General features: G+C 46.3%; 1 protein-coding gene across 1 annotated transcript in view; it reads right to left on the bottom strand.

Annotated features, from left to right (window-relative positions):
• GALNT2 (polypeptide N-acetylgalactosaminyltransferase 2) overlaps nucleotides 1-25,607 on the bottom strand; it is a 116,198-nt gene that overhangs the window by 84,938 nt on the left and 5,653 nt on the right. Inside the window, exons 2-3 of the mRNA XM_066595996.1 lie at nucleotides 5,691-5,784; nucleotides 2,571-2,724 (exon numbers count right to left, since the gene is read on the bottom strand). Of these exons, the coding sequence (XP_066452093.1) occupies nucleotides 2,571-2,724; nucleotides 5,691-5,784 (248 nt within the window). The remainder of the gene's footprint in view (nucleotides 1-2,570; nucleotides 2,725-5,690; nucleotides 5,785-25,607) is intronic.

Here is a 25,607-nt window from a genome sequence, read left to right on the forward strand (position 1 = left end):
ACTGGCAAAAGGCTTATTTACGCTCACATATATGGCCTAGAGAATGATATGCTCAAGAAAAAAAAAAACTATAAGATTCTCACGCACTAGTATAGATTTTCCACTTTCCTTCATAGGGAGTTTCCTTCTGTGTCGGACCTCTGTTGCCATTGTGGCACTGTCCTGCTATAACAATACTGAACGACCGCTGCTTAAAGTGAATGGAGAGGGGCGGGGGAGAGCGAGAAGAGAAATCTCCTCCAGCCGCCTTGGCCTCCTGTTGGCCGCTCTGTGAGTGAGCCAGCGATACTCGCTCTTGTGTAACAGCACGGGAGCAAGTATATGCTGGGACGAGTGTAAGGCATCATTTGGCCGACATTCGCCCAATGTAAATGGGCTTTTATTCAGAGCTTTGTGCATGTTCTCCTGTAGACATAAAAAGAGAGCACGAGTGTACATAGCCTTCTGAAAAAAAAATGCTGTGTGCACAGTAGTGTTATGACTAACTCTTTTCAAAATATTTATTTTCCTGATGTTTTCCTGGGATTGGTTCTTCGACAGCTACTCACCCAATCAATGCAGCACTCGATGAACCAATCACAGCCATCGCATTTGCCTATATTTTAGTTTTCCGGTGTTATTTTCTTTTGGTCATGTAAAAACCTCCCGCACCCCATATCATTTCATTTTTGCCATACACAGCAAACAACAACAAATAATAGGAGTTTATAAGCTGTAAAACATAATAAAGAAAAGAAGCCTATCCATTCGAAAAGGGTTAATGCAAACTTGAATACAAGAATTTCTGTCAGCAAGGTTACTACCCTGCTTCCCCGAAAATAACCCCTACCTTGATTTTTGGGGATTTTCAGGGAGGCTTGAAATATAAACCCTACCCCCAAAATAAGCCATAGCTGCATTACATTAAAAAAAAAAAGAAAGGAATACATTACCTAGCAGGCTCGGTCCAGGTCCCTCCTGCTGCTCTCCGGAGATCCAACGCGCTTTTTGGCAGTCCTCGGCCGTCCACAGAAAATCACTTTCTGGTTACAGTATTTATAAATTCTACCTCCAGGAAGCTATGGCTCTGATTGGTTCTCAAGTGCTGCTCAGCCAATCAATGCAGCGCTCGATGAACCAATGCGATGGCTGCGATTGGTTCAACAAGCGCTACGTTGATTGGCTGAGCAGCGGTTGAAGAACTAATCAGAGCCATCGCATTGTGGAGGCGGGAATTATGAAATGGCCAATCAATGCCATAGCTCAGACAATTCTTAAATCCCTTCTTCACAACACAATAGCTGGGACTGATTCTTCGACAGCTACCCACCCAATCAATGCAGCACTCAATGAACCAATCACAGCCATCGCATTGGTTCATCGAGCGCTGCGTTGATTGGCTGAGCAGCACTCAAGAACAAATTTGAGCTATCGCTTTTTGGAGGTGGGATTTATGAATCCTGTAACCAGGAAGTGTTCTTCTGTGGGTAGCCAAGGACTGCAATAAGCACGTTGGAGCTCTGGAGAGCAGCAGCAGGGACCCAGACCGCGGCTGCTAGGCAAGTATAATAAGACAGGCCCCCACCCCCCCAAAAAATAAGACCCAACACCTTTTTGGCAAAAAAAAAAAAATATAAGACAGGGCTTTATTTTCAGGGAATTACAGCAGGTCATGTGCAAAGTTTAAATAATGAGTCAGAGGATGGATAAGTGCTGGCTAGTGATGCTCTAAATTTGGTTTATTATTTAAAAGTGGTTTAAATATTGTTAGCATCGTCAGCTCACAATTCTCATGTCTAATGGTATGCATTTTAATTTCAGGATTTCATGCTTTAGGCTAAAACACCGCAAGCTTTCAAATGTGAAAAAAAAATGTGAAAAAAGTCATAACCCTAGTGTACAGGCTGATTTCTTGGGGGCACGACGCAGTAAACAGTAAACCCAGCGAGTATAAAAAGCAGCTCCCAGAACCCCAGGTCTCTCGCCTTTGAGCCTAATAATGAAGTTCGTTGTTGAAAAATCCAAGCAGGTTCCCTTTTAAGAGTTAATACATAAATTATACTGAGTAAAAATGATAAAAACACAGGAATACTGCTTCCTGTCAGACTCTCAATCACTTTCAAGTGACTCTCCAGTCCCTTGACAAAAGTTTTTCAGGGACCAGACAGGGATTTATATTTCAGTCCTCTTCTCGGTTTGGCCTCCAAGCCATCTGTTCCTGGGGGCCCTCTTCATATGTCCAAGATGGCTGCAGCAATTCTTAAAACATTACACACTGCTCTGATTGCACAGTGAAGCTCACATGAGCAGCGTTGGCCAATGCACGGTCTAACTAGCAATGCACAGAGGAGTGTCAAAAGCACCGCAGCCATGTTGGAAGAATGGAGAGAGCCGCAGAAACAAGTGGATCAGCAGCGGAGCTGGGAAAGGGACAGCACCCCTCCAGTCCCTGAAGAAATTTAACTGGGGCATCAGAAGGTCGCTATACAGTTACATCAAAACAGCTCTCTGAAGACAGAGCAAGTAGTTTGTATTATTTGCTACAGACAATTTCCATGGCATTAAAAGATCTCATTTTTCTATACACTTACTGATCATGTCTTGTATCCGGAACACTTCTATCCATCCGTAATTTGTCACTTTCCACTTGATTGAACTTGTTCCGCGCATAAGCATCCTGACCCGGCCGAACTGCAGTAACTCCAACATATGCTTCCTGATCAAAATCTTGCCACCGAACTTTACCTGGTAGAGCAAAACAAATATTACAAAATTATCTAGAAAGTTACTGTAGGAGGTCTACCTGAAAGTCAGAGGATGAGACCCTGTAAGGGCACATTCACATGTAGTGGAATTGGTGCAGGTTTTCTGTAGTGGAAAATCTACATTAAAAAGAATGTACCATTGGTGAGGATTTTGATACCTTCAAATCAAAAGCGTGAAGATCCACGTCAAATGGAGCGAATTTTGATGCAGAATTTAGTGTGCGTTTGCACTAAAATCCACAGCGCAAAATATGCTACAGATTTGAGTGTGGATCCGAACAAAAAACTGCTACATGTGGAGTATCGTAAAAGGAATTTCAAGAGTATTTGCCCTCAGTCAAGACTGCCACAAACACACAGGTGCCTTCCTTCTTGCACACTGCCCCTAGGTAGAACAAGTGGGGAAGCGGAGTTAAATATGCTCAAAACTCTAGTACTGGATCAGTTTAAATAAGGACAAGAAAGATACCAGTACAGGTTTAAAGGCAACACTCTTCATTCCCAATACATACAGTGACTCTGCACACTAACAGCCAAAACTGTTTATTTTCAATCAAGGTAGCCATATGCGGACCTGTATATTGCAAGGTACGATGTAGTCATCATTGACACCAACTCCATACTTTGTGTCATATAATTTAGTTAGTCTGCTTTCACACCTGCATTAGGGTAAGTTCATGGTTTCAGTCTCTCTGCTCAGTTTTTGGAGGAGAGAAACTGAAACAGGAACTGATCCGTTTTTTCCCTATTGAGGTCAATGGAGTTTCTAAAAAATGGAAAGACTTCAGCAGGCTTCCATTCTATCAATGCAATTCAGTCACCGATTCTTGAATTCTTTTTTTACACTACGCATTGTATGGTCATAGTAACATAGTATGTAAGGCCGAAAAAAAAACCACATCTAGTTCAGCCTATTACCCCCAATTGTTTTTTTTTTGCTTTCCTCTGGATCCACATACCATGTTACTAATGTGGATCCAGGGGGAAGCAACCACCCCACCCCCCACCCCACAAAAAGAAAACCAATGAGATAGAAGCCAATTTTCCTCATTTAAGGCAAAAAAAAAACAAAAAAGCATTGCCGACTCCAATCTGACGATCAGAATAATCCCCGAATTACCAACCCTTCTAAAGTAATCAGTGATATAACGTAATATTGTATCACTCAAGACAGACGACCAGGCCAATCTTACACTCGTTTAGCGCATTTGCCATTACCATGTCCTCAGGCAGAGAGTTCCTTAGTCTTACTGCTGGTCTAAGTACAGGGTTCTTATAAATGACCTTCCAAACTGAAACCCTAATAACTCCCATTTAATGATACATAAATTTGATATCAATGGAAACAAACTCAGAAATTTTCATTTAGGAAGACATTCTTGTTGCCCAAAGCAATAAGGATGACTTACTATTTGCCAGTTTTGCTAAATGAGGCCGAAGAAGTCTGTGCTGCCATAGTTGTTGCTAGGGGAACAGGAGACAAAATGGCTGCCAAGGAAGACAGAAGAGCGCTTCACATTCTTGATTTTCATGTCTACCAGTCTGTTATTAGTATGCATGACATTTTCAAACAAAGTTTCGTGAAAAGCCACCCAGCGGGCACACAATTCGTAAGTGGTGCTCTGACTTCAAGGAAAAAGGTTGCATCTGTAAGCGAATATCATCTGTCTGTCAGCAAGTGTGGAAACAGAGGGATGCGCCTGTGTATGGCTAACGCTAAATCCTCAGAAGTCCACCATCAGAGCAAGAAGAGAAATGTACATTCAGGACCTTTCTATGAGAGCATGCAAACCAGTAAATCTATTACTATAAATCTACTTTTTTTCTGTTGAATAAAATATGCTTTAATGAAAAATAAGGGGGGTTGAGTTAAAACCCTTTTCCTGGGTTGCATGCAAATGTCTACGTTTCGATCCAGTCAGTGGACCGGACCGTCTCTTCTGGCCAGAGTTATTAACATGAACCCTGCCTACCTCGGCTTTGAGGTTCACATAATCTACTTGAGTGCTTTGATCTCTCATGCATGGGCCGGAAGTCTGATGTACAAACACGGCATGTATCCCTTCTGTGGACAGATTCGTAGTTCCCATCTGCAAGCTTCCGGCTCATGTGTGAGTGAATGGAGCGCTCCAGTGGATTCTGCTAACCTGGTAGCCAGGGTGAGCAGGGTTTATGTAAACTCCTCCAGCCAGAAGAGAGGTCCGGGCCCGCCCACTGGACTACTGACATTTGTATGCAGAGCAGGAGATTATAAAAGTTATTATATGTAGGTATGCTTTCAAAAGAAAAAAATAAGGTTATTTATGGAAATTGCACCAATTCTGTGATCTGATCCCAGAAGTGTGTTCAGTAGGGTTTAAAGGGGTTGTCCCGCGGCAGCAAGTGGGTCTATACACTTCTGCATGGCCATATTAATGCACTTTGTAATGTACATTGTGCATTAATTATGAGCCATATAGAAGTTATCAAAAGTTTTATACTTACCTGCTCCGTTGCTGGCGTCCTCGTCTCCATGGTGCCGACTAATTTTCGGCCTCCGATGGCCAAATTAGCCGCGCTTGCGCAGTCCGGGTCTTCTGCTGTATTCAATGGAGCCGCTCGTGCAGAATGCCGGCTCCGTGTAGCTCCGCCCCGTCACGTGCCGATTCCAGCCAATCAGGAGGCTGGAATCGGCAATGGACCGCACAGAAGAGCTGCGGTCCACGGAGGGAGCAGACCCCGGCGGCCATCTTCAGCAGGTGAGTATGAAGACGCCGGACCGCCGGGATTCAGGTAAGCACTCTCCGGTTTGTTTTTTTAACCCCTGCATCGGGGTTGTCTCGCGCCGAACGGGGGGGGGGGGGGGTTAAAAAAAAAAAAAAAACCCGTTTCGGCGCGGGACAACCCCTTTAAATAGCTGACAGGTTCCTTTTAAGAGACAGGTTTATTTAGACAAGAGTAAGATACCAGGTGGAAGAGTTTCCAAATTTTGTGTTCTCTCTTCTTCATGGACGCTGTGTGGATCTCTTCTCTTTATTGAACCAATTTCATTCCAGTCCTCCTAAAGGAAAGAAAAGAAGAAAGTTAAAAATCAAAGTATGTTCTTTTCTCCCTGGCAATAACTCTTGAAGATACCCTTAGGCGAAAGTCTTGTTGATCATCTGCTAAAATTAGCTACCAAGTGTCTGATGACATATCTGAGAACCTCTACAGTTAATAGGGTAGAGGTTGAAAAATGCTGAGATTTTGATTAAACCCTACAGCGTCCATTACCGCAAGAGACTGCAGAGGACTCTAAGGCCCCCTTGTCCACGGGCGTGATTTCGCTGGCGATTTACGCCGTCTGAAGCGTTCCATAGCGTTGCTATGGAAAGCGCCGGTCCCCTGTCCATGAGCGGAGAATAATTGCGATTCTCCACGGTCAGCCTATCTATCTGTTAGATAGGCTGACAGCGGAGATCCGTCTGCCGGCTCCTGCGGCGGAAATCCGCCGCGGGATACCGCGACGCCCATGGACAGGGGGCCTAACACTCACCGTTGCTTTCTTTTTGCAGCAGAAGGGAAACTCGTGTAAGAAAATGGGATTGTCCTGAATCCCATAAATGTCTGCACAAGATAAGTTGCTCATTCATGGCCATATTGAAGGCAGGAAGAAATACATTTTCACATATTTGGTTCACAAAAACTTAGGCCACATGCACACGGCCGGGTCAGATTCCGGCTGCGAGATGTCGAAAGCTGAATCTGACCCTGTGCCGGCCAGTGACCCCCTGCGCACCTGTCTCTGATGCACTGTGGATGTGACAGCTGGCACGCCACCGCACTTGCGCAGTGCAGAGAATGACGCACCGTCACGCTGGGGATGACGCAGGTCATCACCGGTGGCGGAAGGTCAGTTGGAAGGCGGAAAGATTAAAAGGTTGGTTTTAGAGAGGTCAAGTTCCCCAACAACATTTGAATGTTTGTGCTCAGATACAGGTTACCAGAAACACTCCTCTAAAAATTACACTCATTGTCAAAAAAACAAAACCTATCCCTCCCCTAGAAAAAGTTGTCAGAATAGAATGAAACTCTGTGTGAATGTCACATCAATATAAGTAAGTGATTACAATATTAGAGCAAAGGGATAATTTATTGCGGAAAACTCAACATACCGTATATACCGGCGTATAAGGCGACGGGGCGTATAAGACGACCCCCCAACTGTCACCTTATACGCCGGTATTCAGTGGAGAAAAAAAAAAAATTTTATTACTCACCTCCCACGGCGTTCTGTCGCGCTCCGGCAGGATGTCGCTCGCTCCGGCAGGCTGTCGCTCGCTCCTCGTCCCCGGCGCAGCATAGCTTTCTGAATGTGGGGCTTGAAATCCCCGCTTCCAGAAAGCTAATACACACGCCGGCAGCCATGACATCATTGAATGGCTGTGATTGGCTAAAGCACACGTGGCTTCAGCCAATCACACTATTCAATGACATCATTGAATGGGTGTGATTGCTAACACGTGCGCCTTCAGCCAATCACAGCCATTCAATGATGTCATTGAATAGTGTGATTGGCTGAAGCCACGTGTGCTTTAGCCAATCACAGCCATTCAATGCTGTCATGGCTGCCGGCGTGTGTATTAGCTTTCTGGAAGCGGGGATTTCAAGCCCCGCATTCAGAAAGCTATGCTGCGGCGGGGACGAGGAGCGAGCGACATCCTGCCGGAGCGAGCGACATCCTGCCGGAGCGCGACAGAACGCCGTGGGAGGTGAGTAATAAAATTTTTTTTTTTTACACTTTTTTTTTTTTTGTTTTACCGGCGCATAAGACGACCCCCGACTGCAGAGCAGATTTTTCGGGGTTCAAAAGTCGTCTTATACGCCGGTATATACGGTATCTCTCTACATTTGCTGTAACTGAGCTTTTAGAGCGAGCAAACTTGTAGTCTGTGGAAGTTGGTGTCCCAGATGGTCCCATAAATGTTCTATTGGTGATAAATCTGGTGACCGGGCAGCCACGGAAGAGTGACAATGTTGTGGAGACATTCCTGTGACCCCCTTGTGCGTGGTCAACCAAAATCATGCTACCTCTTGGAAGCCGCCAGGAGAGGAACACATGTGGCTGCCGGATGTCCTGAACATATTGTTGAGCTGTCATTGTCCCTTGTTCCACTACTAGGGGTGACTAACTGTCGTATGCAATGGCCACCCAGACGAACACACCAGCAGGGGGAGCAGTGTGCCGCTCCACAGCAAAGGCAGGATTGCCATGGTCTGCTCCCAAACTAAACCTGGATTCATCGCTGACGACAACACAGTTCCACTCATGAGCAGTCCAGTTTCATTGTTCACGACACTACTGCAAACGGAGGCGACAGTGGATGTTAAAGGCAGTACATGTACCAAATGTACTTTAGCCAAGCACCTCTGGATGGCAGACAACAAAACCGTTAGATCTCCTCTTCTGTGAACCACCAGTCCATGGGGGCTGTGCAAACGTGTGCACAAAACGCAAGGAAATGCGTAATACACTGTGCAATTCCACTAGAAAAAACACATCTGTAACTCATTAGACGAACTAGCCATTTTAATCAAAGCATCCTTCTTTGCCGCTTGCAAATGAACACACAGTAAAATAGGCAAAAAGGACAGTAAAATACGCTGATGCGTTCACAAAAAACATTGTTTATTAGTTCCGCAACAAATGCTCTGCTCATGTGAATCTGGCCTAAGGATCACATCCCACATATCCTCCAATTGGAAAAAAATCTCTACACTCAGGTTTTTCCCAGTACCTTGCCTACGGATCTATGCAATGTCCTACAAATCATCTGCATCTAGTAGGATTCAGGAAGTTGGGTTTAGAATCGTGACCAGATGTTACAGTGTCCCCTCCGAACTCCACCACATCTTCCCATCTACCACGGTCCGACACTATGGGGTTCAAGGGGAAATTAGCCTTCATGTTTTTTGAAATGTCAGAAACCATCTGGTATGTTTCCTTAACCCCTTAGTGACCAAGCCTGTTTGCACCTTAAACAGGCCAAATTTTGGAAATCTGACATGTGTCACTTTAACGCAGAATAACTCTGTAAAGGTTTTGCATATCCAAGTGATTCTGACATTGTTATTTTTGCCACATATTGTGCTTCATTTTAGGTGGCAAAAATATACTGATAGAATTTATGTATAATTCTTAAAAGTGTCAAAAAACTGGGGAAAATTTTTTTTTTTTTGAATTGTAAATTTTTTTTTTGACATTTTCAACTGCAGTATGTCAAATATGTGCAAACCTACCGTACAAATTTTCAAATCCATAAAAGAAGAAACTACATTTTTTTTTCTTTTTACCTTTTATGCGATCAGGTGACCGGACGCCCCATGACAGCTCCCTGCTATCGGCTACCTCTGGCAGCCAAGAGTCACAAGCTGTCAAACACACAAACCCTGGTTCTTTACTATACAGGGCTGGCTTGTTATTACAGCCCTGACACCCAGGATGTGAAAACACGTATGGTGGGTCACTAAGGGGTTAAACTTCATGAACTATACACTTCGTAAATTCTTCTCCATATATGCGACATCCACCTCACTACCTACAATGGGCTGATTATTTAGCATCAAATCAATGTGACTTGCCCATATATTCCAGAGGTGGATCTATTCTGTTGGGCTCATTCACACAACTTTATGCGTAAACCAGCCTGCGTGAGCCACAGATGGCAATGTGTGCACTGTGCATGAAAACATACGTCATGAACGCGGACATGCGCAGCGTGACTTTATTTCCCGCTCGTATAGCGTGGTTGCTTATGTATCTTCGTCCATATGCAATGTTTTGCGCATGATAAGCATCGCATACACTGCGGGGAGAAATAAATAGGGATTTCTTGTAAAAATATGCCTGCGTGTGCCCATCTTTAGTCAAAATTGATGCCAGGATGAACGGAATAAGTGAATGGCAGGATGTATGCACCATCTTGCTAAAAATCCATCAGTGGAAAACTTGTAATTTTTCATTCGGGAAGCTGAGCACGGAACGCACTTGAACCTTCCAACATGATGGTGATCCAAAACATGAGGTCAAGCCAACATGTCAGAGGCTGAAACCAAAAAAAAGGAAGGTCCTGGACTGGTCATCACAGTATATCACGCACCCCTCCTCCTCTTTAATTTATTCCTAGAAGCAAGACAAATATGGAAGGAGCTTCGATTGTTGGTGGATTGTGCGTATTCTAGGAGATTCTGTGAGGAGCCATTATGCTTTCATATGTACATTTCAATGCACATGTGCTAAGATGGGTTGTCCGAACATTTTTTAAAACAGGTTCTCCAGGATAGGAAAATAAAAAGCAAGTGGTCAACGGGTGCACTTCTAGAGGAAATATCTCCACGCTAAAGGAAGCAAGTCGCACGGTTCCGCATTCAGGAGCCACCCAGCCTCCGTGCCTGCTGCACAGGATGAAGTGCATGAACGCCAGATAGGTTAACATGAAAAATAAACATTTAATCATCAAGTATTTCTATTTGTGTGCTAAAAGTATAATTGTAATGTCTGTTCATACAAACCATTCCTACTAAGCAAACATCTCCTACTGCGAACTGCAGGAAGCCTTCATATCACCCCTAACCGTAACATTTACAATGGCTAAACTCCAATTTTATGTAGGCACATTACCCCTTCACACCCACCATGTGTAGATATACGTCCTAGCGGCACGGTGCATGAAGAGTTAAGCGCTCATTCACACTACTGTGACTTTGGCGCACATGATATTCGGCCACGTGACACGTACTGAATGGAGTTGAAGGTACATGGACTCATTAATCCGTTCACATGTAGATACGAATGTGAAAAAAGATTGCAGCATGCTGTATTTTGCAGCGTATCACGCAGCCCGAACCCTATGCTTTTCTATGGGTAGCAGATACAACTGTCCATTCGCAAGTTCGCTATGAAAAAGAGCGGGGAATTTAAAAAACAAACAAATGACAGCATGCATGAGATACGCAGTCATGCGCAGTACACTCGCTGGCATACGCAGCGGTAGCTGACTCACACAGATTGCTAAAACATTGCGTTTTATGCACACGGTCGTGTGAACGAGCCATAAGACGTATAAGAGCTTTTACAGCTGTAGAGCCGGCCATGACCCTGCGTACTGCCCTGTAGGGTGGCGAAGTTGTACTGTGCATGACTGCGAGCTCACGCAGATTGTCATTCTCAGTACACCGTTTATTTTTCTTCAGATTTCCTGCACTGTCGCAATGTATATTGCGTATATACGTGGCAAAATAGTACAAGGTGCGTTCTTTTTTGCGCTTGCGTATTACGCAATCCCGACATGTGGAACTACGCAAGGCGATTTAATCGACTGCTGCGAGTTACCACGTATCACACGGTTATACAGAGCCTGCGTAATACGCGGTAAAACATATGGTCGTGCGAGACCGGCCTTAGTAGTAAGTCTTTATGTATAGTGGTCTGCTGCTCAGCACTTTGTCAGTATAATCCAAGTGAAGTGACAAGGAGCTGAGCTGACTATCTGTCAGCCATAAAAAGCCATCAACGGTCAAAGTCAGCGCAAATTTTAGCTAATGACAAGAGATACTCAAAAACAAGAATAGGGACTTTTGTTCGGTATTATTGTATCTTGACGCCACCAGGAAGCCCTGGTGGAGCCAAGATTGACAGTGGGGTGAAGCCTCCTGTACCTGATTGGCTGCACAGGTGGCTGGGCTGCAGGTGCAGGCAACCCAGCAAGGAAGTCTTTTTTGGAGCAGAGCTGCATACAGAGGTCCCCAGCTGCAGCCACGCCGCCCCAGCTATTCCCTGGCAGAGCATCGCTGCATACAGCGGTCCGCAGCTCCAGGCACGCCGCCCCAGTTCTTCCCTGGCGGTGTGAAACAAGTGTGAGCAGCCTCCCCCAGATGTCATTTGCAAATTGCTGGTGCCAGCTGCAGACCCAAGGCGGGCCCCCCTCCGCCCAACCTCATCTTCACCTTGCGCAAGGAGACCACAGTGCCAGGGCAGACACTGTCAAAGCTGGCTGGCAGCAGACTGCAGCAGCACATCAGCGATCACAATGCACAGCTGTGGGACAGCAGCAGGAACGTCTGCGGCGGCACATGGCCACTAAATGAGCACGGGCGACCGTGCGTTATTAAGCTTTGAGGCGGCGTCCGCGACGCTACAGACAGCCGTCGGCAGTGACAGAGGCCTCATCCTCCAGGCTGCCGGGACGCATTACAGAGAAGCGGCTGCGGAGCCAGCGGTAAGAGTGACCGCTGCTGCATCTCCACTGCTTTTTGCCGCCTGTGCTGCTTTACGGTGAGGGCGCGTTTTCTTTTTAGGCTTAGATGATAACCCTCATCCTAAGCCAGCAGGGTCGGCTAAAAGCTATGCAGACACTGCTAGAACCTTGAAGGCTTTAGCCAATCGCGAGCTAGGGGTGCGAGAGGGGCGTTCCTCCTGTCAAACCCCTAACTTCCAGTGGCGTCAACATAAAAGAATACCCTTTTGTTCAAAGGTACTGCGGTGATATGTGATAATCAACAGTGCCATATCCGAAATCCTTCTACACAGCGGTATTTAACAAGCCGCACCCGCCAGGCTAATGGTGTATACATTATATACCAGAACACATGATTTATAAGCTTTACGTTTTACCTTAAATGTACCTTCATACAAATCAACCGATTCAGGAGAGAAAAACAAACCGTATAAAACAATCAGAGAATCCTAATAAGGGATTAGCTCATTAAGCATTGCACATTTAGCCCAGGAGAGAGGAGGGGGAGACGCGTCGTAAGTCCTACTAATTCTTCACGACTGATAAGCTTCTTAGAGATCATGAAAACGTGTACAAAGCTCCGAGGAATACACCGACGTATAAATAGACTGCTATACAGCACAACGATAGGTGTATATATACTTCTGTAGAAGATAAAAAGGAATAAAGTGTAATAGCTGAGACGATTGCAAAGCATATTAATTATGTATCATATTCTGTGATGCTCTGAGGTCAAGTCATAGTAAGGCATCATGCACACAACTGGGGCAGATTCCGGATGCGGCATCCTGAACTGGAAACCAACCCTGTGCTCGGCCAGGAACCCCGCATACCCCTCATCTCTTTTCCGCGAGCGGAAAGTCACAACTGATTTCTGCTCGTGTGCAGGAAAATGCGCTTTTCCCTGTTATGGAAGGTATTTGCTACGAAACCCAGAGGAGCTCCAGCACACCTCCACACTGCTCTGCTCAACAACTTACAGGTGCCAGCACAGCTCTGACAGACCCTACCCGCCACCCTCCAAGGCAGGAGAATCGGTGCTAAAGAGGTGGAAGGGTCTGGCTCTTATCTAACCTGGCCCAAAAGGACATCATGGCCTTTTACTGACCATGCGGTGCACATTTCTGGTGGAACAATTTTAACTACTTTATCAGCATTTAAGAAAAAATGTAATACACGACAGAAAGCGACAGGGACACTTCCACTTGGTGCATAATACATCTTGTATAACTCCGGCCCGTTTTCACCTTGTGCCTCAGTTTTTGTATGCAGAGAAAGCCCATCATAGCACAGAAAGCTCTATTGCCATGTTAACGAGTAGTTCCCTTTATTCCTGTCCCAAGGCGACGAAGTATCCAGGGACTCCAGATCTAAAAACAATGGCTAGCATTTCAAGCACCAGGGTTAGAGTCCCTGACAACCCGAGTTGCCGTTGCCAACCAGCACCTCACAGTGCACGCATGAAGGAAAGAGCCAAAAGCCCAGTTCGGGGCGGCTCTTTTTGGATGGAGGTTGATCACCAGGTCCCAAAACTGACCTGCGTTCAGTCACTCGCTTTGCCACATGGCATTCCTTACTCTGAATGGGACTGGCTTCCAGGTGGCACTTATCAACGAACTGGCTAGATATAACATCACTGTAGCTGGCATCACCGAAGCTTGTCTACTGCATCATGACCAGCGCGAGGTTAATGGCACCACCATATTACACTCCGGTGGCACTGACCACACCCAGGGAGTGGCACTGATCCTCCGCCCTCCCATAAATCAGTCCATGGAAACGTGGCATGAGATCTCTGCGTCTGCTGTACGCCAGGTTTGTTCATCATCATGGTCACATGTCCATCATTGTGGCATATGCACCAACTGAAGAACACACAGCTGCAGACAAAGATGCCTTTTATGACTAGCTCGCTGCCACCGTGCAGTCAGTCCCTCCGCATGATGTACTTATAGTGCTCGGCGACCTGAATGCAAACCGAGGTCCCCGGACTCCTGGCTATGAAGATGTCGTTGTACCCTTTGGCGAAGGCCTAACCTACTCATTCGTCATCGCAATTCTGTCAAATCGAGTCGAGTATACCTCGGGGCAGAAGCTCCAGCAAACACAGACCACCGTTTGCTTGTTGCCAAAATAGCAGTTCCACTCCGTCCGCCCTATAAGACCAGATCACAACCTTCATTTAACGTTGATGCCCTGAGGGAAAATCCAACACTCGAATGTCAATACAATATCGCAATCGAAAACCGGTTCCACGCTCTGGGTAATCTCCCAAATGAACCAGAGGCAGCTTGGAATGTAACAAGAGACGCTATCTGTGAAACCGCAAAGATTGTTCTTGGATACCAGCGTCCCCGTAGGCAGCCCTGGCTAACGGATGACACTATGCAGGTCCTTGAAGCGAAGGTGAAAGCCCGCCTTAAAAATGACCAAGCGGAATGTAAGAGGCTGAAGGGTGTGTTCCGAGCAAAGGCCAAGAAAGACAGGGGGCGGTACCATAATGCTCTGGCTTATGAAGCTGAAGAGGGTCTAAAGTCAAACAATCTAGGAGCAGCATAGAAAGCAGTCGCCAGAATCCGAGCGTCCTCAGGGACCAGCCGGCATACGCCAATCCACAAATCTGATGGCAGTCCTTGTACCAACCTTGACGAGACACTTCAATGCTGGCATGAACATTTTTCATCCGCCCTAAACCATCCATCGGCTAACCCGCGCCATGACCTCAATGACCTCGCATCCGTTGCTGTGGATGACCATTCTGTGCCTTCGGGTGCTCCTTCACGGGAAGAGGTCCATTCTGCTATTCAGAAAAATAAAAACAGACGTGCCGCCGGCTCAGATGGCATTCCACCTGAACTGCTGAAATGTGCAATTGAGCCAATAAGCACTCCTTTACATCAACTATTTCTGCACGTCTGGTCTTGTGGGAAAGTCTCCGTCGAATGGAAGGAAGGCATCATCTCGCCCTGTACAAAGGAAAGGGTCCAAAAACAACATGCACTAGCTACAGGCCGATAACGCTCCTCTTGGTTCCTGGCAAGGCCTTTGCACATGTTCTACTCTCAAGAGTACAACCACTCCTGATCTCCAAGCGGAGACCCCAGCAGTCGACTTCACCGCAGGCCACTCCACCATGGATGCTCACTCTTAGGCTCCTCTCAGAGATAGAGAATTTAACAAACCGCTCCTTGTCGCATATATCGATCTCAAGGTGGCATTGGACTCGGTCGACAGAGAAGCCCTCTGGAAGGCCTTACCTGGCATTGGCATCCCCACATCCCTTTTAAACCTACTAAAAGACATGCATCAGGGCACATCCACCCAAGTCCATAGCAACGGTTCAACCTCTGCTAGTTTTGAGACCTCGTCTGGTGTTCGACAAGGTTGCGTCTTGGCTCCTGCACTCTTCTGCAGGGCCATGGACTGGATTCTTCAGCGTATTGTCCAACATAATGGGGTCACTCTTGTGGAGTACCACTTTACCGACCTGAACTACGCCGACGATGTTGCACTTTTGGATGTCACATCTAATTATCTGAGACACTCATTGGAACAGTTTGATTTTTGAGACCTCCTGTCTTGGGTTTCACATCTCCTGGCAAAAAACCAAGCTGCAGAATCTAGGAGTCGGCGCAATCCCTTCGGACCTAGACGTAAACGGACAGAGTCGACGCTGTCAGTGAGTTCGTGTACCTCGGTAGCATTCAGCACACAGATGGGAGGGCGCTTCCAGACATCCTATGGAGAATAGCGCTGGCAGCCTTGGCGATGAGGTCCCTGGATAAACTCTGGCGGAGGCAGAGCATAACACTCAGGACTAAGATTAGATTCTACCAGACCTGCGTTATGCCAATATTTATGTACGGCTCAGAGACTTGGACCTTGCTGTCGCAAACCACTGAGCGTCTGGAGTCCTTTCACATGCCACCCACAGTGCTCTAACTGCAGCAATTGCTAGGAAAATCGAGAGACGACCCCCTGCCAGACGGTGGGGGCCCCCTGGTCGTCCGCAGCACTCCTGGGTGCAACAGATAGACAACGGTACCTCCTCCGACAAACACCGAATGGAACAATGCTCGGAGTCGTGGTCATTCTAGATCGACGCTACGGACCCTCGTCGTCCAAGCGAGATAACTATTTAGGGCTCATTCACACAGGCATATGCAGTTTCAGTCCTTATGGACATTGTTACGGACTGAAACGATACATTTCCTCACTGAAGCGGCTTTTGTTTTTTTTGTGCGCATATTCACTATGTTTTCAAGTGTGCAAAAAAAAAAACAAGAAAACACAATAAGGTCCCAATTAGAGATGAGCGAACGTACTCGGTAAGGGTGATTTCGCAATCGAGCACCGCGATTTTCGAGTACTTCACTACTCGGGTGAAAAGTACTCGGGGGCGCTGTGGGGCGGGGGGTTGCAGAGGGGAACAGGGGGGAGCCCTCTCTCTCTCCCTCTCCCCCCCACTCCCCGCTGCAACCCCCCGCTCACCCGAGTACTTTTCACCCGAGTAGTGAAGTACTCGAAAATCGCGGTGCTCGATTGCGAAATCGCCCTTACCGAGTACGTTCGCTCATCTCTAGTTCCAATGATTTTTCCTGCCCTCATGCATAACTGCATGCATATCCCATTGACTTTAATGGGCAACTCAGTTCCGTAATACGGCCCATAATAGGACATGCAAGAAACATGTCTAAATCCCCCAATGCAAATCAAGTGGGTTTTAACTGTCTGTATTACACAGGTAAAAAATATAAGGTTAATAAAGCACAAATACGCGCGTGTGAATGAGCCATTTGAGGGCAAACGTAATGCTAATTTGGCCCTTGGTGAAAAGGTGTTCGACACCCCTTATGTAGAGGATGCACCTTTGTTGTAGTCGCAGTCCTGGTATAAGTAGATCAGGGATGAGATTCCTATATGGACGTCTGGTCCTGCCTAAGGGTGACTACCCAATAGCGTTTTTTTTTCTGCTGCAAATTTGCTCATATTTTTTCTTCCAATTGTCAATGGGACTTTCTAATGTTAAAAACGCAAAGTTGCGTCGCGATGTGTTGCGTTGCGGTTTTAACATTAGGAAGTCCTATTAACAAGTGGAAGAAAAAATAGGAGCAAATTTGCAGCAGAAAAAAAGACGCTAGTGGGTAGTCACCCTAAAACAGAATGTCACTAACAGGAGCAGAAAGTGAAATAGAAGTGCAGCGCTCAGAGTAAAGCCAGTGCTCCCATTTCCTCCCTGTCCGCTGATGACAATGACTGGTCCTCTGCACTGGACAGTGGCCCAGACGATCAGTTGATCAACAGGAATCCTGAGCAGCGAAACCCCATCCAACTACTAATGACCTATCCAGACTACCTCTTTAAGAGCATCTCTTAGCTGATCGTGCTTTGACCTTAAAGGCGCCTTAAAGCGGTCTTTTGAGCGATAATCGTTGCGACTAAACGCGCGGCTATCGTGCGCTGTTCGTTCATTTCTCACTTCTAGCGAACTAGAAATTAGCGAATTACGATGAGTCTTATCAGCACCACATGCCGATATCTCAGCAGGCATTGCTGATAGCATTCTTTCAGCTGGTATCCCTCTGGCAGTTCTCAGCGGGACACCAACTAAAAGCGCTGAGAACAATGCAACCATTTGCATATTCAAAACAGCAGCATTGTTCTCCTAGCTATTGTGGTGGTATCCCGAATTAGCTACTTAGAGTCATGCAAAGATGATCGCTCAAAACTGTCACTCAACTGTCGTTTGAGCGATTTTTGAGCGATCATCGCTCTGTGTAAATAGGCCTTTAGTGAAGTACAGTGGTGCAGCCTCCTGTCTGACACTTATCAGGCACCATTTTGATGTTGCTTTCACGGTGTTCTGTGTTATCAATTCCACAACATTACATAAGCAGCTACAAACTGTACAATCTCTGCCTGCTGGGAGCACAGAAATAAAAAACATAAGTATGCGGTCATTCTAGACACATAAATGCATTCTTAATAACATTACTTGGGGTTGTGTATTATTCATATCTGCTCTAGGACATCAATGTTTAACGAATGTTCCACAGTTCTGCAAGTACTTCAAGCAACGCTTAGTAGACCCTACTGGCGTACATACATTAAGAGATCACATTGTGGTACGATTGCTACCTAGGTTCCCTCCACCATAAAATGTATCCAATATCCAGTCACGGATGTACGAGAGTCAGAGAGCCAACCACTATGTAATGTGCCATGCTCCGTTATAATCAGCAGCATCAAAAACAGCTGAGCTGGAGGTAACAGGAGCCAAATTTGCACGAAGCTTTTCTAGCACTATTTCATTCTAGGGATTTCATAAGTCTCAGTAATCAGTTTTACTACCTATATACCATTATCTTCTTAACTGAGCAGGTCCTTTTAATAGGGTTTGCCCACAAAAAATATTGTTTATAATGAAATGCAACTTATAAACTAAACATTTTTAAAAGGGAGTCTGTCACCAAAATTTCTGTTACTAAGGTGCCACCGTAGCGCTACCCGCCACATGTAACAAAACCAGACAGACCTAGGTTTGTAATAAAAAGCTGTATATTTATTTCAGCAGAAACTTCTTTATATTCACCCACGCTACTTGACCAGCCTTGAGTCACGGAGGCGGGCCGCACGGGCCCCGAGTCACAGCTTTCAGTAGTGATGCATGCCCCCTACTCAATCGCTGAACACAACTTATTCTTCAACACCATATCCTTTGACCAGCTGTTTAGCAACTTTAGCTATTGGACATCTACTTTTGGTATGGCGTCCCAGTCCACACAATCCAGCTCCGAGAAGGAAGAACGGCTCTTAATTTCTTTGTGAATGAAAGAATCTATTTCAGATAGTGCACAATAGATTTACTTTACAGGGGTGCCTCCTCAGAGGACACCCCTAACCTAGAGAGGCAGTGAATACATGTATGTATATTCATAGGGCAGAAACTATTATCTCTGTCCGGGTTGGCGGTGGGGTGGCATAGTCTAATGACGTAGCCACCTGTTGCATAGCATGTTCTCAAGACGCTGGTTTAAAGCGCATAATGCGTTTCAATGTGAGGCGTGATGCCTCTCTACGTTCATCACATGAGTCAGGAATTCTTTTCCACAAGTTGTAATGCTTGAGAAACGCTCTTTGTTATGAGCCGAAACGCATTCTTTGGAATGAAAATGGATTCCCCCTTTTTGGATTACCGGAATTGATTGGCCGACTGGGATAACCCCCTTGTTGGATTATTCACTGCCTCTCTGGACTGGGGGTGTCCTCCTCCGAGGCACCCCTGTGAAGTAAGTAAAACCTGCGTGTCAGTACAGAAATCTTAAAATGCGTGCCAGCGAGCGCAGATGCAATTTTTTCCCCGCACGGATGCACTGTGGATAGTCCGTGCGGGGAAAAAAAATAAAGAAATTACAAGCCCAAAGAGACTGCCTTCCCCCTCCTCCCCGCTTGGTCTCAAAGCAACCGTACAGAAATCTGCCTACAAATCCGCAATTTATTTGCAAATGCATTGCGGATCGCTCGCTTCCATAGAGATCTATGGAGCCCTCCAGCATGAAATCTGCGATTTCTTTTCCGCACGTGGCATCCGTAAATCAAATCCACATGTGTTAATTGAAGTGTGGACACCCCATGCACCACTATGGGTGGCTTGAACTGTGGATTCCGCCCGTGGACCCTTACAATGGCACTGTGGTGTTGGCTATCGCTCCATGTGGCAGCAATAGTGCACTGCACATGACAGCATATCTAATGCACATCGTTTGACTTTATTTTTTTAACTCCCCACTCTGTCTCATTGCGTATGCAATGTCACACATATGCACTGTATTGCATATGGACAGCGTTGTATATGCTAACCATAGAGAAGAATAGGGCTGTTCCTGCGTGATACACAATGAAATAGAACATGCTGTGATCTTTTCAGGCACGTATCTACATGCAACAAACACACGCCAATGTGAATGGATCAATGAAAATCAATGTACGGTCATTGACTCCATTCACTGCGTATCACACTGCCATGCAGTGCTACACAGTCTTGTGAATGAGCCCTAACAAAAATGAACCCACACTCAAATATGCCGAGGTGGCAATCATATTAATCAGAGATCAGACATACTGTATATCAAGATCTAAAAAGACGAAAACCACCCCTATATAAATCCAAATAACCATTCAAAAATGGGACACTGATGTGGTCAATTGTCTGAAAAGTCCTATAGGTTTCACCCATAAATAAAACTCATTAGAGAACCACAAGACAAAGGGCCACAAGCAAACAAGATATCAAGCAGGCACACAATCTGATTGGGATAATAAAAAGTTAATAAAGAAAGACAAGAAAACCTTCTCGTATAATCACAATAGTCAATACAACAAGGATACGAGTGCTCTAGATCAGGGGTCCCCAACCGCCGGTCCGCGGACCGAGGCCGGGCCGTTAAGTGTTTACTGCCGGTCCGCTCACCGCCTGGAACTTTTGTTCTAAAAGGAACAATCCCGCGGCCCCTTCAGCAGCGCTCTGCGCTCTCACACTAACCTGCTATAGTGTGAGCGCAGAGCGCTGCTGAAGGGGCCGCTTCCACACACAGCAGGTTAGTGTGAGCTCAGAGCGCTGCTGAAGGGGCCGCATATATTGTATTTCAGCCGCACTTCAGTAGCGGTGAGCGATTCCAGCAACCTCATTGGTTGTTGGGTACACACACCCCACACCTCAAACTGGGGGTGTGTACCCAACAACCAGTGAGGTTGCTGGAATCACTCTCTGCTACTGAAGTGCGGCTGAAATACAATGGTCCTTGCTGGTGTGGAAGCAGCGCGCCGCAACCAATCACAAGGCGCCTTCTTGAAGCGCTGAGGACTGCAGCACCAAACAACAGAGCGTCCCACGAGTAGGAGGAAGAGCCGCCTCTGTGTAAGCAGCAGCAGCCTCCGCGCCTGTACACCTCTTAGGACCTAGGTCAGTTTTCAAGGTAATCCTGCCGGGGAGGAGGGGGGAGATAAATTATATGCTGCCCTATGTGTGCGCTGGGGGGGGGGGGGGGGGGGTAGTAAATTATATGCTGCCCTATGTGTGTGCTGGGGGGGTGGAGATAAATTATATGCTGCCCTATGTGTGTTCCGGGGGGGGTGGAGATAAATTATATGCTGCCCTATGTGTGTGTGGGGGGGGGGGGGGAATATATTATACTGCCCTATGTGTGTACTGTCAGGACATTCTAAATGTCATAATTCAATATGCACTAAACTCCAATCCCTTCATAACCCCGCCCCATATAACCAAAGCCCCGCCCATGTCCCGCCCAACCCTGCCGGGCCTTGTAAAAATGGTCTTGCTTGAAGCCGGTCCCCGGTGCTAATAAGGTTGGGGACCACTGCTCTAGATAACTAGTAATGCAGCAAAGATAAATGAGAAGTATCACAAGCAGCATCAGGAACTCCAGAATACGCAGACATAAATTCAATAAAGTAAGAGAAAAGAAGTGAGAATATCCTGCGGTCCTGAACGATGTGATCACTGCCGCAGTCTGAGATCTACACAGTGATCATATCATTCAGGACTGCGGGATAGCCTCACCAAATATACCTTAAAGGGGTATAAAATGGAAATGCTGAAATCTAGGAAATACCGCTAAGTAGTGGCAACCTGCACCTTTTATTTAGCACTCTGGACTCTCAGAAGCCAATCTGCTGCTGTATTTACATGCATCACTTTCGCAGTTATCACTTCCACAGTACCTACAACTTCCAGCATGCACAGAGTTCGTTTACCTCCAGTACTGTAGCTCCGCCCACAGCTGGCAGGTCCTGCAACTTACCAGCACCAACCTCACTGAGAGAGGCCGCCTGCACACGAGCGTTCCGGATTCCACTCGCGGATTTTCACGCGCGTATGGTACCTAAATGTGCTTGCGGATAGGTGCGGATGCGTGAAAAATCACGCGCGGATATACGCGGATGTGTTGCGGAAAAAAACGCGCAGAAAAATCCGGAAGACACCCTTATTGTAAACCCAACCCCTAGAGAACTGCCCATTCCCTGGAAAACAGCTTAAAAACCAACACCCAGACTCCGTTTTGTCCCTCTTGCTTGTGTGAGCACCGTTAAATTATTCTGGCAACATGCTTTCACCCGGTGAGCAGATGTCTTTGTGGGCATGGTTGATCCATGTCACTTTTTTCGGACGTACTGCGGTAACGGAGGAGGAAGAGCCCCCCAGGAAAAAAAGGAGGTACTGGGTGCACCCTGGCTGGTGTCTGCTGGCTGCTCTCTGGTAGATGAGGGGACTGAAAGGACAGATCTGCAGTTGAAATGTGCCTGTGAAGCTCTGTGCTGTGTGCTGGGACGCCTCCTACCATGCCTACTTCCTGTAGTCATAGCAACCAGTGACTCCATCCGCAGCTGCACTCCGGATGTACTGCGTGAAAAAACGCACCCATTCACTTGTATTGGAGGCTTCACGCGCATGATCCGACCAAAATTAGAACAGGTCGCAGATTTTTTCACTCGCGTGAAAAAACGCGATACACATCCGTCCGTCTGGGGACAACTGCGGATCCTCATAGGAGTATATTGGCTGCGGTCTGGGGCGGATTATGTGCCTAAAATCACGCGCTTGAAATTCTGCTTGTGTGCAGGCACCCAGAGACAGAGACAACATGCTGAAGCAAACAGACAGGAGCTTCCAGCACTCCAAACTGTACATGAGCAATACAGCGCAGTGCTTCCACTCCTGTCCTCCCATCATGCACTGCTCACAGGATACATGGGGTCGCTATGGAAAGGGGAGGATATGGCAAATGCAGACAAGATGGCAGAGGAAGAGGAGATATTTTCAGAAAGTCATGTGACTGTTAAAAACTGAAAAGAGTAGCTAGAACGGGTACAGTGAATCTATTACAACATGACTTCTTGTTATGATGGACATTTGATTTTAAAAGGTTAGTCTGCCAGGAATACCCCTTTAAAAACGGCATTATTTTCTCTTGTCATCTACTGGCTCCTGTATCTACTTCCAGTCACTATATTTAGTCTTTGGCTTTTTTCTCTTACTTTAGTCATATTACAGAGTTTGCAGCTGTGTAGCACTCTTGATGCTGGTGGATGCCCTTATTACTCCCAGCTAGAATACTGCCACATCTTATGGCCCCTTTTACACAGGACGGTTAGCGTTCAGATTCCCCCACTCATGCGGGAATCTAAATGATAATCGTACCATGTAAATGCAAAAACGCAAACTGTACGAGGGGTGGTCCGTGTAAACAGCAGTTGTTCACTATTAACGGCCTGTCTTACAGTAAATGGAGGCGCAGGTGGAGAACGCTCTCCAGCCACTCCACCTCCATTCCAGCAGTGCTGTGAGCGATACTCGCTCCTGAGTAACAACATAGAAGCAGGCATCACTGGGACGAGCTGTCATAGTTTGCCCGACAGCTCGTACCGTGTAAATGGACCATAACTCTGACCTTCCATCCAGCACTTGAGCTCGCCCAATCCACCTATAACTCTGCTGCCGAACTCTTCACTGGTTGCCTGACGTCCAGGAAATCCAACTTTAATTTTAAAAAAACCAAAAAAAAAACAAAACACACCCCATCCCCACCGAACATCCTAACCCCCTACATGACCCTCTCCGCTCTTCACACAATCACCTCCAGCACTCAACAGATCTGTTAGTTCCGTATTCAGCTGGCCGTCATCATTTTCTTTACGGATAAGAGAAGAAAGAAAAAAAAACTAAATCTTGTTTTCTTCCATTTAGGCACCTGTTCCTTAGCAACACAAATCATCAAGTGATTGGCAAGAGGAACATATGACTGTTCTGCATCCCATTTGCACTGCAGCCCAATGCAGAGTTGAAGAAAAGCTTATGGGCGCTCCTGCTCAGCAGCGACGGATGTAGGAGGACGCCCATCTGGAAATGTCGCTATGTAAATCCTGAAGAACAAATTACTGAACACAGACATTCAAAATGTGTCACCGACTCCCAATATGCTTCAAGGAGCGGCAGATAACTTTGCACTTTCGGCAAGGCAAAAAAAAAAATTAAAAAATACAAAAAGACAAGTGAGAATGCTACGCAAGATTGCTGGAGAGACCAAGTGTCAAGTAAAAGCAATAAAAATGCAGTTCATCCAATTAGGACTGGAGAGAATCTATCAGCTCCTGGAAGCCCCATACACTGGGTTTTAGGAGAGGGGGTGCCAAGTTTGAAGTCCCAATTTTTTTTGTCATTCTCCTACATCTCCCAGTTCTCCAGCTGTATGCTTGACTCCCTGGGGGCGCACACTGCTCTCTAGTCATGACATAATTCCAAAAAGGAGATTCAGAACAGCGGGCCATCATAACAATAGAGACAAAAGTTGCAGAGATTTGGCATGCGTTTCAGTAGGTTTCCCTTTGCTTCCAAATCTACTGAAACGGAGATCGAAGTTTAAAACTTTGATCTCCGCTTCTGTAATGACAGCAGATGGCGCTTCCTGGAGTTCCGGCTGGATGCAGTTTTCAACAACCCAAAAACAGAACTCCGGGACGGAGATTACAACACAGCCTGAATGTAGACGAATGCCCCTTTTGCATGAGATGATTGCAGCTTGCACATCACCACTAATTTGTTTGCTGTTCGCACTCATGCAGAATATCGCTGAGAATCGCTAAATTCTCGCTCAGCGCTTCACATTCCTATATGAAACACTGAGTGGGGAGCGTTTAGTGGGGACGAGAAGTCATCGAACCAGCGATGATTTTTATGTGAACTGAAACTAAGCGGCACCCGAAAAGCAAACGAAAAGCGCACGAAGGCTTCATGTTTAGACGCAGCAATTATTGCACGCTTTCATTCGAGAGACAATCGTTACGTGTAAACAGGCCTTTACACACAAGGTGAGGACGTGGGACTCCACATAACTCATCCCTCACAGATAAGTCACAATATACCGCTGGTATATTCTCCGCAGGACGCATTGCATTGCATAGAATATTTTAGCAACTCTCAGGGTTTTAGGTCTAACTTGCCTAACGTTCGGCACAAACGCAGACTACAGAGGGCCGCAGATATACATTTAGCAAATGGTGCCGTCACCTCCTTTAACCCCAAATCATCACCCGCTGTAAAGGGCACCACCAAGCACACACCTGACATGCAGCGGCCGATAACTGTGATCCCATCCATCAAGCCCGTGCGCCTTGCGATATTTAAATGGCTTCACAGAAGGAGGGGTCCCTATGTCCCCTCCCACCACCCCCACAAGGATTTCTCAGGGAGCCTCGTGAAGACACTCAGGCACGCCAAGGATTTCTACATGTGGTTTAATAGGAATGTCGGCAAAAGTACACCGCCGTTCTGAAGTAGGTTGATCGGTTTTACAATATAGTGAAGTACTGCAATATAATCTCCAAGTGATCAAACAAAAGCGGGTTCGAGCCTTCCATGGGAATGGAAAAAGGCAAAAAAGTTAGAGATTTTTTTTTTATTTTCACAAAAATATATTAGATTAGTCTACCACATTGTAGAGGGCAGTTCTCGCCAAGTGGCTGTTTTGATCAGCACCAGATGAGGTTTCCTTAGAAGAAGCGACTTCTCTCCTTGTAGGCTATTGTCACGTCA

This window comes from Eleutherodactylus coqui, chromosome 3, assembly GCF_035609145.1.
Source record: "Eleutherodactylus coqui strain aEleCoq1 chromosome 3, aEleCoq1.hap1, whole genome shotgun sequence".
NCBI lineage: Eukaryota > Metazoa > Chordata > Amphibia > Anura > Eleutherodactylidae > Eleutherodactylus > Eleutherodactylus coqui.